This window comes from Branchiostoma floridae, chromosome 14 (assembly GCF_000003815.2).
Source record: "Branchiostoma floridae strain S238N-H82 chromosome 14, Bfl_VNyyK, whole genome shotgun sequence".
Taxonomy (NCBI): Eukaryota; Metazoa; Chordata; class Leptocardii; order Amphioxiformes; family Branchiostomatidae; genus Branchiostoma; species Branchiostoma floridae.
The window spans coordinates 11795434-11809110 of NC_049992.1; the positions used below are offsets into that span (position 1 = coordinate 11795434).

Here is a 13677-nt window from a genome sequence, read left to right on the forward strand (position 1 = left end):
CCGGGACTGGTGGGAACTCAAGTCTGCAGGGAAGGGGGCAGAGATCGACAGTCATGACTATGTCTTCAGGTAAAGTGTTTTTTTACAATCTAAAATAGTATTTTGTTGCAAGAAGGCTACGATTTAATTAAATCTGGAAGGACTCGGGAAGGGGGTCATTTGACGAATAGTCGTGATTTCATGGAACCTAGACAATCCTCATATGATGATTTTACAAGAATAATGTAGTCGCTAGACAGAATAGCCCTATCAAACTTGCTAAAAACTGTGGATTATGGTATAATTGTGATAGCTACAGCAGGAATGTTTAATACGATCGCCAGTATCTAGAATTGTACTTTCTTACACGAAGCTCCGTGGATAAGATGTTCCTTTGTCTCGGTCTCCACAGGGTGAACGTGGCCTTGACCGGGAAACAGTACGTGAACGACGTCGGTAACAAGTCGTCATTTTACGGCTTCTTCCCGGAATCCGTGGTCAACAGGATCAACTTCGGACGGGACAACAAGTTCGACGTAAGTTCATCAGTCAGTGTGTTCTCTGCAATAATGACAAATTACCTGGTGGTCATACCCCTGTCACATTATCCACGATCTTCGGGCGTATCGATGGAAGGACGGCCATATTTAATATCTACAGAGGATTGCGCGTATTTTTCACTTGAAAACCGTCCCTGTCACATACAAGCCATACTTAGTACCTTGTACAATTGTTCTGTAATAAAGTTATTATTATAAGCGAGGCTCTGGCGATTGCCGCAGAATCGTCGTCCGATCGATTTTCGCGTAATGTGACAGGGATATTATAACGTTAGTTCATTTGCAATAGATAGGTCGCTATCGAGTTTTTGACTGGCTAAGTTAGTGAGGATACATTGAGTGCTATCTTATATTATTCGCCGATCATTATCGGAAGGTTAATATGAAAGACTCATATCACTAACTGGTTGGCATTTTTAATTGTTGTAATCTGTTTATCATCGGTTGTGTCACAACAATGAATGCTGGTGCTTTTTCATGCCCGCTAAGCAACAACCGCCAGTAGACATATCTAGATCATCCATCCTCCATTCCATTCCATCACGTCATTCTTCATTCCATCATCTCATGTCTTACCTTTGTACATTAAATATGCTTCATCATTCCTTTAAGATGAAGCGTATTTGTGTGTACCTTTTCATTTGTTCCCACTCTCTCATCATAGTTCCCATTTCACCACTATCTCATCATTCATACCAGGACGTCACCCTAATGATGATGATGATGTTCAGCGACTACCACGTCAAATGGCTCCGTAGTACGTTACAGGGCAGAGAGCCCGACACAATCTGCGCCAACCGTTGGGGAAAGACGTATTGTCGGTGAGAAATTTGTCCGTTAGAAAACAAAATGGGATGTGCTCCGAACAGAGTTGTTGAAGTATGTCGAAGCACATGGCGCTAAAACTGATTTGAACCAGTTTTGTACGTTACCAAAAGCAAAAGTACTAGATAAACATTTTCAGCCCACCCCACCAGAAGACAACTGTAATTTTAGACATTTTAATTGTCTAAAATTACAATTAATGTTCATTACACAATTATGCCTGGTATCTTCAACGGCTCTGATTTCCACACAAACAACTAATTCTAATGAGAAAAAAAAGTGATCAACTCACCAAAAATCACATTTTCTGATTATTCATGATTTCGGAACCCCTGACAGGACGAGACGAAAATGATGATGATGATTTTCAAGAGCTTCGATGCAGAATGGCTCGGTGACGTGCTGAAAGGATGGCATCCAAACGACTTCTGCTATGAGAATATAAAACCTGGAATGTGTTGGTGAGATTAGAAACGCTCTGCCTTATTGCGGTCACGCAGATGTCATGTTTTATTCTTGATTGACATTGACTTTGATCTGCATTTGAGAGAACAACAGTGATCCCGACGACGACAAAACTTTCATGCAAATGGAGTTGAAATGTCAATCAGGAAGTAAACAAGACATCATACAGCAGACCGCGATAAAGCCACATTCTATCCAGTCAGGCGAACGACTCTGTTCGTTCATATTATATCGGCTGAACCATGACCACTTGAAAGATCTTTCTTGGGTATGGCTGGGTCGATTTAATTATCACGGATAGTGTTGGCACTCAGATAAGTAGAAATACTGACTTCTGTGAAATCGATATGATACAAATGGTACAATGGAATCATTCATTCAAATTATATTTGACTAATATTCAATGAGGTACAGTATGTGCCAATGATAAAATTTGTAGAATCTTATCAAGAACTTTCTCAGATTCCGGGTGATCAATTGATCTGAATGAAATTTCGCTCTTCTTACAGAGTTAAGAAATGTCTTGACATTTGCATGACATTTTGCATAATTATCCAAGACTTTTGTGATAAGTAACATGTTAGGAATACCAGAACATCCCCGTTTGACTGACTGGCCTTCACAAACTTCATGTATATAGTAGAAAGTTTAGATGCACAGTCAAAATAGTGGCTAGACCTAAACCGCGGTGGCCTCGCTCTGAACCTTCCCATGCACCCTCTCGTCTTTGCTGCTTTTCCAAAGTTTGGAACCTGTATTTTGTGGCAAGAATACATCTTTTTACTGCAGGACGAAACAAAGATGCTTTTTATGGTCTTCAAGAGATATGACATTCTGTGGCTGAAACATGTTTTGGAGGGAAAGCAGCCACCCAAAGTCAGCTTCTGGTAAATTTGTTTTGTGAGGATGAGTTTATTTTCACAGCACTTTACTTCCGTGACGCAGAATGTTCAGAAGCGTCGGTCGTTGACTACAATCTCTGTGTTTGTCTTCAGGAATTGGTCTGCTTTTGACATGGTCTATTAGATTTGAGGAAGTTTTGGTATACCTCGCTTACTGCATGTGAAGCACAATAACATATCATTTAGCCACAGCGAAAAAGCCGTCATCGGTTAGAAAAGGCATATTTTGGAAAAAAAACTTATACATACAGGAAAAAGCGACTATGCCATTTTGAGTGGTAGAAGAGAGGTTTATAGGTGATTTTCAATACTACTCACAACACCCGAAGTGCTGGTGATGACACATTCAGCACCAAGGACAGGCACATATATAGCGTACTGGAATCTTCGTGCAGTTTGACTCTCGACTGTTCTGTGAAAAAATCAAGATGCCGCAAAGAGGCCACGTTAGAACGGGTCTATATTTGCAGGCTCATACCTTTATCAAACGTCACTAAAAATCAATCAGAAAAAGCAAGCTGTTTGTTGCATGTATTAACACTCAAAACGTGATCTCAGATCAACCAAAATCCCATTCGAATGCTTGTAGACAGGTCTGGTTTCTGCAGCCTATAGCTCGAGAGCAAAACTGATTAATGTTTTGTTTTGAACATTTCAGAAGACTGGCGTTACCCGCAGCTTGACGCGTCATTTCAAATCAATCTACTTGTAGATGTATCAAAGATAAAAAAAACTGATATGTGGGATCCTCTCAAATTTATTCCAATCCTCTAAATTTTATGCTTTCTGTGAATTTAGTGTTAATTCTTCCACACAAATTCCATCATGTAGACAGCATAGTAGAAACAAATTACACATTGCAATGTTTCTATCACGAGTCCACGACACAATGCTAACAGCAAATTAGGAGTATATTTGTACGTGTATGTAAGGTGGTCTCTTCTTGTAGGTCTATGCCTGCTCCGAAGTACAAGCAGGGTAACATGATGATCGTACATCCCCACTTCTTCCGCTACGTGCACGAGAGGTTCCTGAACTCCACCTCAAGTCGGCCCACTACCGGCACGATGGTCATCCTCATGGCCATTCACTTATGTGATCAGGTAGGAGGTCAATACAGTATCCCTATCAGTAAAACATCCTCCTGACTTTTCCAACATACATAAACACCTTGTCGTGTACACATACAGCATCCCTACCTGTAAAACATCCATCTTAACTTAACCTAACAACTATCACTAACAACTTAATTGATACATACATATGCATTGACTGTAAAAACGAGAGCAAATGACGATTAATCAATCGGTACCTTTCTACAATGGTTATTCCTGGATGCACGAGGAAAAACATGGATTCATTTGGAACTGTCAAAATATCTCTATTCTAAGCTCAGGGCTAGCCCATAGTGATGCATTCAGCACCAAGGAAAGACCCAGTCTACCATCCAACAAAGTGTGTCAATCAATGTTCAGTTTATTGGGTTGAGAAGTCAATACGGGTGAGCTTTTGTTGGTCACGATTATGATCAAACACCAATTCATCTGTTTACGTTTGCCCTTTGTGATTGTCATATCGTAACTTCTTTGCATCTCCGCAGGTCGACATGTATGGGTTCGGGTTCGATCCCCGTTTCCCCCTACATTACTATGACGGCCAGAAGGTTGAGGATGCCATGAACGAACCCAGCTCACACAGCTACCCCAATGAGAAAATTCTGTGGAGAAAACTCCACTCTGAGGGACTCGTGAATTGGAAGCTAAGACCTGGAACTTAAAAAATTATGTCTTCATGAAATATTTGTATTTGAAATTTCCTGTCCATAGAAGCATAAAAACCTTTGCAATACTTAGTATCAAGTCATGATTTTCCCCTGTATATGACTGTAAGAACGTAAGTTATGAGGCAGCTTTGTTCAGGGCAAATAGCAGGAGTCAGAAAAAAGTATATTTGTTTGCTACCAGAGCTGTGTCATTTGTTTCTGCCATAGAGTATTAACCCTTTATTGTTCCTTGGGAGGACTCCTTTTGTGTACATATAACAATTAGTCCATATATTATGGATTTCACTTCATTCTCTTTGCTTATAGATGGAAATGTAACTTCCAATTTGCGTCAATTGGAATTTAAAAAAAGAAGCTATTTGTTGTATTTTTCAAATGTGAAAAAAAGGAATTAAAGGCTCATCTCATCTGTTGATTTACATCCAAAATTTCTTGTCATCTCTTTTCTTACAAAAAACTCTTTTGACTGAAAAACATCTAATTACAACTAAACCACAAACCTCACCAGCATGAACAACAAAGAGGCAAAAAATAGCAAAAAAGTTTTATATTCAGTGTTGTGTCCGATTTACATAGAAGCGACACCTTAGCTCACATTTTACATCTCTACAAGGTTCATATCGCAAAATACATCAAATTTCACTGTATACATATTATTAAGTACTCAGTTCTCAATACCATTTCAAAAAGATGTGTTTACTCTACCAAACATGTTATGCCATTGTTTTTTTGTTCCCTAAAAGTCTTACAACAAACTTTGTGATGTTACACTACATTTAGCTTAAGGAAATCAATTCATCTTGAAGAACTCTAAGGCCATATCAGTTGACAACATTGATATCAAAATCATATCATGATCAATTTGTAGTCTTGCCAATATGCAATCTTTCACATTGGATATTCACAATACCTTCTGAAGTTACCTATATAACAGCTTTTACTGAAAACTATCACAATATACTAGTAACAAATTTACATTACATATCACATATGTAGATAATGTTACAATCTGTTGTGTAGAGGTGTGGATGTTATAAAAAATGCCTCTACAAAAATCCATACAAGCATAACTATGATCTTTCATACCTGTTCAGAAATGTACCAGGGCCTAAGACACGATAGCACATTCTAACTATGTAGAATACTGAATCTTCTGTGGCAATGGCCACACTATCAAATGTGTATCTTTGTACCTGATAAGTTATCTTTAAAAAAAAAAAGATTTTCATGAAAGCACTCATATGTCTTCACTTGCAAAAAGTTCTTGGTAAGACTCTGTATTCAAATAGACTATTACAACTCTATATTAGCATGAAATATTACAACTCTACCTTAAATGTTGCATTTGATATATCTATCATGCACATTGAGTTTTTTCAAAGACTTTGACTTGCACTTAATTTCAGCTCCAAGAATAGATGGCTTTCATAGAATAGCAGCCAGTGATGTAGATTTTGTTTTGGTCTGTTGGTATGGGCAATTTAAGTCTTTTCACATCTTATAACAGAGCAACACAGAGCAAAGAAAACCGCTGATAATACAGTCATTTGTAACTTGCTACATCCAACTAGAATTGAATCCATAAGCCTCATTAAATGTTTCTTCACCTGTAGACCTGATATGTAGTGTCCAAAAGAGCACTCTGGCTCAACAAACTTACAATAGTCACCAGAAGAACTTTCCCTTATAAGTGTGAAAGTGTGTAACAATAATACATAGTTTGCTGTACATCTCCAAAATACACCTAATTTCTGGCATATAGATATTTCTTTATATACACATACATGAGGAGAAGTCAGGGCTTTAGCCAGCGTCCGTTTTTCCGTCAATTGACGGAAATTTGCTGCGTGTGACGGAAAAAAAATTCAACCAATCCGTCAACCTTGACGGAAAAAAATCGTTGATTGAAGCAAGGAGGCCAAGTTGAAAAGAGGGAAGCTACGGCTTGGGGACGCCCGGACAGCCCATTGTCGGAAAGCCACACACTGTTTGTTTTGCTATTGTCATGATTGTTGACGATTGTGTGTCGGCACCCTTTCGCATACGATAATCTCATTAAAAACCCGTTTTTCCAGGTCTCACTCCAAGAACAGTGCATTCTACGAACTTTGTTTGGAATCTTGACACTCATCAAAACCTAACTTGTACGCTAGCGTGCCGGGGCTGGCCGTACAAATTATTTTCGCTCGCCCAGCCGCGCCGCTTGCGACAACGCAAGGTGCCAGTCGCAGCTAAAAGAACCGGCACATCATGCTATCCACAAATAGTTTGATCAAAAACATAATCTTTAGGATCTAAAATGTTGCACGGTTCTCTTCAGCGGGAATTTTGTTTTTGTTTTGACGAGAAAACGCTAAATTATTTTGCAGCGACACAGATGAGATACCCACGCCACGTTGTTGTTGGCACACTTCCGGGTTAATTGAACGCCAAAATCCCCCCAAATGCACCATAAATCCGTATATGAATGCATGTTTTCTCAAAAGAGTCTTTGACTAATTGTGTTCTTAACTAGAAAATTGTCGTGTAATAGAAGAATATAGCGTTCTCCTGCCTTTACAAATGTAACATTTTCAAACAAATAAAATATTTGAACGCTGGTGCGCGCGGTGCATCGTGGGTCGGTATCCATAGCTTTACCAATCAGAGCGCGGGATCTGAGGAGACGCCCCTCCAGATGTTACGATCAACCAATCAACAGTGCGTATTGAGAATATGTAATGTTAGATTTGCATACCCCGCGAGTTGATTTTAGCGCCGTGTTTTTGCGGGGAAAACGCAAAGAAACGATGTTTTACTGTTCACATTATTACAAAACGTCAGCGTGGTGTCATATTTTCTCCCAATGACAACATTTATATCGGACGAGGTAGACATTTTTGCAGTCAATGACGGAAATTTTTACGCGATGACGGAAAAAAAAAGATTCTTGACAGGAATTTTCCGTCAGTGGGAATTGGCTGACGGAAAAAAATCTCGAGCTGGCTAAAGCCCTGGGAGAAGTCCAAAGTAATTGCAATGAATGTAGCTGTTTTTTGTAGATTGGCTTCTCCTATGAAATCAATGATTACTATTTGTCAATATTGAAGGATGGGATCTATGTATCACATCACTGTGTATGAAAGCTCTGATTGCCACTATATTGTTGCCACTATATCAATGTTGTTTTTGCACCAGGTCTGTGAAACATGCACTCCTGTTAAACAGAATAGAAAGTGTAGGATACAAATATTACTCCTATTCAAGGCCCCTTTTGTATGATCTCTAAGAAAACTGAACATCTTTTATGTACACAAAGTTGAAGATTTTCCAGTACTTTTTCTCATAAAAATTGTAATATACTATCATTTATAGCATCACAATTTGAGGCAGTCTAACAGTCTAAAAAAAGTTTCCTGTAACATAATGCAGCATAAAGATTGCCCCATTCATTTTGCTGGGCTAAGATGCAATGATAAAAAACATTTACCAATTAAGTAGTGTTAATTACATTGAATTTGGTACATGGATATATCTAAGACATTGTTCCAGTCTAACTTTGTAACAAAAATGCCTACGGGTAAGAATAGGACTTAAGTCCTATTTTCCTGTTACAGTAACGCTTTGTTCATACTACCATACAGCACTACTATTCAGCTGGACATTGTGATCAGAAAGGCACACTCAACGATAGGCATCTACACAACAAATATATTCTGATATTCTCTGGTTTTAAATAGATTCAACTCTTTCTTCTGTCTGATTATATAGTCTCTGTAGGTTAAAGATCTAGTTTATTCTTGGTGCACATAAGTTTCCCAATCACATTAAATGTTATGACACAATCATAGAACAGACAGCTATATACATGTGTTGCTTATTCTGTTCCATCCATATGGCACCATATGGGTACACTTTTGTGGACAACTGCCACTGGTATGATTGTAACTTTAACTCAAATAGTATTTGCACATTGAAAATTGATCTATAATGAGTTTTTTGTTTTTGTGCATAATTGTAGCTATATGCAAATCAGTTATTTCAGTTAACTTTGTTATGTTGAGCAATGTACATTTTGCAATGTGTATATTCTATGCCTCTACTTCAGTTTTGTGGCTAGGAGAGGACATTCATTTTGTTATCTCCTGATCAATTAATAAATTAGTCATTATCATTACCATGGAGCCAGACGACACAAATTTTTCCACTGCTTGTATTAATAATAACATTTTTGTGAGACCCAATGCCAGATTCCAAATGGGCTCCCATCACTGTGACATCATTACCAGAATTTAATCTGATAATTTGGTGGCAGGAATCAAGAACTGAAAGTTTGATTTCTAAGTTTCCATGTACCATTAGAGGGATGTAACACTAGTTCACCTTTATTCGCAGGGTAACCTATATCCGTTGTATTTGAAATCCTCAACTTGAAATCCCTAAGTACTTCGGACTGTGGTTCTAACTGCAATATTTCGAATTCATTGCAAACCATCCATCCCTAGATACTAAAATTTTGAATACAACGGATTTAGGCTACCCTGCGGATAAAGGTGAACCAGCGTTATATTTTGTAAAAACGTCTATGTTCATTGAATCACACTTATCGTGGTTGAATGTATTTTGGTATCATTGGTGTCACCTGCACTTTAAAACCCTACCTGCTACAGCATGCCTTATGGCACACTTAACGTTACTTCACCTTTATCTGCAGGGTAACCTACATCTGTTGTTACTTGTATTGAAAACTGGGTATTCAGGGATATCAAGTTTACATATCAGGTGGCTTCAAATTGTAATATTTTCAAAATACTGCAGTTTTAAACCAATGTCCGTCAACTTCATATCCCTAAAAAAAATGTTTTAAATATAAGGCCACAGCAAGTAAATTTTATGGATGACATCCTCTACAGACTGCCAAAATAGTGCGATAGGGCGAAAAAAAAACAAGATGGGCGAAAAAAACAAGATGGCTACATTTTCCAAAATAGGCACCATAAAGTTGTGATGACTGTTGTAACAAGAATTAAAGGGACAAAACATGGCTTCAGAGCCACAGAGGCATTCATTCATGTATTTAAGACATGTACTGGTGTGGTAAAAGTGACACTAGTGTGGTAGCTTGGAATCACCAACAAAGTTGGTAACCACACTCATACTTTCCATATTGGTGTTACTTTTACAACTATCCAATAAGTTTCATTTCTACAACTACAGTCCTGGGTACCTAGCAAGTGTCACTTCTACAAGTACAATTATTAGGCGACAACACAATATATTTGCTCATTTGGTACTTTATCGCCATGTTGACCATCCCTGCAGAAGAAAAAAATTCTTGTTTTTTTCTGAAATCAGGCGAAAATTAATGCGCGCACTGATGTCATCCATAAAATTTACTTGCTGTGGCCTAACGGATACAGGTTGCCTTGGGGATAAAAGTGGACTAGCGTTACATACAAGTGGCTTCCAAGAAGGTGCTGGGATAAACCTTACTTTGTTTAAACTGCAGCTTGGCCAGCAAACTGTGTTAGTGGTCTCACCTGGTAAATTTCCTTCTGGGTCCTAATTATCATCAATGCCTCTCAGCTTTGACTCACATCTTTGTAGGAAAGGGCTTAAACATCCTCAGTAGGAACATTATCAACACTGATTAAGTACATCCAGTATAGCACTCCAGAATTGTTCCATATCTTCATGTCTTGGCAGTTATGATACATCCTATGCTGTAAGTGTAAATGTTACCAGACTTCACACTTGTCTTTTGGGTTCATGGTACTTCCCACTGGACAGTTGAAGGCCCTGGCAAAGTCCTTGGAGTTGGACAGAGTACCGATGACCCTGCATTATATGAGGACAAAATGATGATATGGTTTGTTCTATTTATTTGATACTTCATGCTGTATTTCAGAATTAAGCAATAAAGAAATCATTAACTAAATGTTGGTAAGAAAATTTAAGTTTCAGGATTGGACAGAAGTTTAAAAAGTAATGCCTCTAAATAAAAACCAGCCCTGTTTGAAGACTGCAATGGAGGCTATATGTAGCACAGCGAAGTAACTCATCCACAAATTCTTACCTCCACTTTGCAGGGCTGTGCGTGTCTGTTAACAAGGCCTCATGGGCCATCTGTTCAGTCCTGCGGTCACACCATACCTGTAGTGGCAATAATGTATTGAAATAATGTATTAAAAAAAATCCCGCCAATCTGCAGTCACTTACTGACAGGAAATGGAAAAGATGACTGATGATGTAACCTAACCCCCAAAACTATGACAGCTGCGCTTAATAATGAAAAGCCTTAAAGTGTGTTTTTTTGTGTTGACCGCTTCTTCGTGAACATAAAACACTGGTGCTTCCATTACTGTACATTACTGCATGTGGTGATACAAAATGTAGGACTTCTGTGAACTTAAAACTACCGAAAAATCAAATTGCTGCAAAATTTAAGGTATTAAGTGGCTCCAGTCTGCACTGGGATGAGGAAAGTAGCAGGACTGCTCAAAGCAAGATCTACCAACCTGATGAAACTATTTCCAAATTAACAAATATTTTTTATTCAAGGCTAGCAGGGATTAACTGTGTATATGCAAAAAGGAAGAAGCATCATTGCTGACTCATTCTTACCTGAGCAAATGATACAAAGAAAAGCTGGTTGTGACTGAGCCCTACAGCAGGTAGAGGCACCTCATCCCCATTTCTTCTCTTCCAGTCTTCATATGCCTGTGTAGGGGAGGGGGCAGCTAGTCAACAGGTCCATAGTAACGTCAAATCACATGTGATTCAGATAAGTATGATCCCAGGGTGTTTAAATGGAAGATAATAGCATGAAGCTGTGTGCCAAACACCACAACAGCATATCTTACTGAATAATTTAAGACTACTGCCCATATGAATATATATATATATATATATATATATATATATATATATATATATATATATACATTGTACTCACGTGAAAAGCAGACTTCAAGCCACCGTTGTCAGCAATGTTCTCTCCTAATGTTTGTTTCCCATCAACCTGAAGGAAGGAAAAATTTAAAGGTAGCTTAATGAAAATCTGTGATGCCTCTCTACTGACCTTTCTGTCAAAAGAAACCTAGTCTACTTTTCCCATGTTCATTGATAAAAGTTGTAACTGAATGTGATACTTATAATCATAATTATTGATGTCCTTTGGAACAAAAAGTGTACCAAGGCTATAGCTACATCTTTATATATCAACCTGCAATACAATTCTATTGAGAAACAAAATCCAATTTGTTACTTAATGTAAAAACTTGATATTGTCCAATAACAAAACAGCAACATTATTGATGGTCAAACAGACAAAAAGCTACAAATGTAACTGTTGGGATATGGAAAATGAAGCTATGTTACTCACATGTTCCCCATTAATGGTATACCCTGAGTACTGGTCCACCATACACTGAGCTTGTTGTTTGAACTTTGCTACTGAGACGTTGTTCCACCAAGGCTTCAGGTTCCCAAACTTATCAAACTCACGACCTATAGATAATGAAAAAGCAACAACATAAAGATCTTTGTGGATATATGCTTTATTTGTGCAACCAATATATGATGTGAAAAATTTTAAAAGAAACAGATGAAATCTATAGTGTATCAGTGCTGTCTGAGTTGTAACTGTAGTGTCAGATTAAGTGTAGGAATGGAACATACTGTCAGTCAGTCTTAACAGACTAGAACAATTACTGTGTAACAGACAAAAATATAGGGTTGAAGTAATGGAGCAACAAATGCAATAAAGGCACAGTAGACTTGCCCAGGTTTTACACTGTTTAATACATTATGTACAATAACTGGTAGTGTTTTTACCTGAGTCATCAAATCCATGAGTCAATTCATGTCCCATCACCACTCCTATGCCTCCAAAGTTCAGTGACCTTTTTAAAAAGTAAACAGGGTTGTTTATGTTTGTGAAACAAAAATGTGATATGTTCATGACTGTGAAATGTAATAATTTCAGATAATTTTTTGTCTAATAACTAACTGAATTTTACATCAGAGCAATTACATAGTACACAAAGGTGTTATACACTTACTTTGGGCTGTTGGGGTCATAAAATGGCGGCTGCAATATACCTGCAGGGAAGACTGGAAAGATAGAAAGAGTTTGTTTTTGGTGCTACTGGTATTTAAAACATTACCAACCAGTGAAAAATCCATTTTTGATCCAAATCCAAGATATTTTGCGACATAGAATGACATGTCATTTCTGACAGCAAAAAAAACCCGAAGAATCCTACTCCTTGTTTAAGTCGTCCCTCCCTTCTTACTGTGGGGTTGTAGAGACTTACCAATTTCATTCTTGTTGGGCGAGTAGTAGGCGTTGACCTCAGGTGGGGTCATGGACCATCTGGTAGTGGAAGAAAATTAGAAAAGCGGATTAGATACTGTTGGAGGCTGCATAGGTCAGATCAGAGGGATCGGAGGCAATTTCATCAAGACAAATTCCTGGAACAGGAAATGAATTGGAGTACACAAGGAGTGTGAAACTGCATGAAGAATAGGCTCTTCCAAAACATGTGTAACATACACTCTCATAATTCCACCAGGTGCCATTATACCGCCACCTCAAAAAACATTGTTATAGAGGCCTTCTCAAGATTGTCTTCAACACATAAATATATGAATTGTATTACATTTAAGATATTTAACATTAAGTGTTCAAGACAATCTTGAGAAGGCCTCTATAACAATGTTTTCTGAGGTGGCAGTATAATGGCACCTGGTGGACTTATGACAGTCAATGTTACAACCCTGCATAAATGCGACTATGCAGAATATAATAGCTATCAAGTTCACAAAAACCCTTGTAGATCTATTTTTCTAACCTGCCACTATGTTTGAATATCATGCACAATTACAGAATGCAGAAATATTATATACACACAGCTACTATCTACTTTCATAACAAGACTTTCAATTTTTTAGGTGTAGTTGGTGCGACTTACTTCCTTCTGTCCACAGGTTGTCTCAATTTCTTCATGTTTTTCAGGACGTCGACAGCCAAAAATCGGACATAGTTCCCAAAGTAGTCATCAGCTCTCAGTTCAAGCTGCACAGATAAAATAGGACATAATTAATGCCATATTACACTGGCTGGTAACGTGGACCCACAGGAATAAAGACAAACATACCTACAAAACCTAGATAATAAAGC

At 38.0% G+C, this 13677-nt stretch overlaps 2 protein-coding genes across 2 annotated transcripts in view; one reads left to right on the forward strand and one right to left on the reverse strand.

Annotated features, from left to right (window-relative positions):
- LOC118430484 (CMP-N-acetylneuraminate-beta-galactosamide-alpha-2,3-sialyltransferase 1-like) overlaps window positions 1–4942 on the forward strand; it is a gene marked incomplete in the record, with an annotated part of 11371 nt that extends 6429 nt beyond the window's left edge. The window contains 5 exon segments of the mRNA XM_035841387.1: window positions 23–69; window positions 392–515; window positions 1704–1825; window positions 3681–3834; window positions 4332–4942. Of these exon segments, the coding sequence (XP_035697280.1) occupies window positions 23–69; window positions 392–515; window positions 1704–1825; window positions 3681–3834; window positions 4332–4508 (624 nt within the window).
- Window positions 4943–9925: 4983 nt separating this feature from the next.
- The window catches only part of LOC118430801 (endothelin-converting enzyme homolog), a gene marked incomplete in the record, with an annotated part of 9461 nt that continues 5709 nt past the window's right edge, over window positions 9926–13677 (reverse strand). Inside the window, 8 exon segments of the mRNA XM_035841824.1 lie at window positions 9926–10331; window positions 10570–10646; window positions 11118–11213; window positions 11449–11514; window positions 11878–12002; window positions 12330–12397; window positions 12557–12608; window positions 12812–12870. Coding sequence (XP_035697717.1) covers window positions 10232–10331; window positions 10570–10646; window positions 11118–11213; window positions 11449–11514; window positions 11878–12002; window positions 12330–12397; window positions 12557–12608; window positions 12812–12870 — 643 coding nt within the window.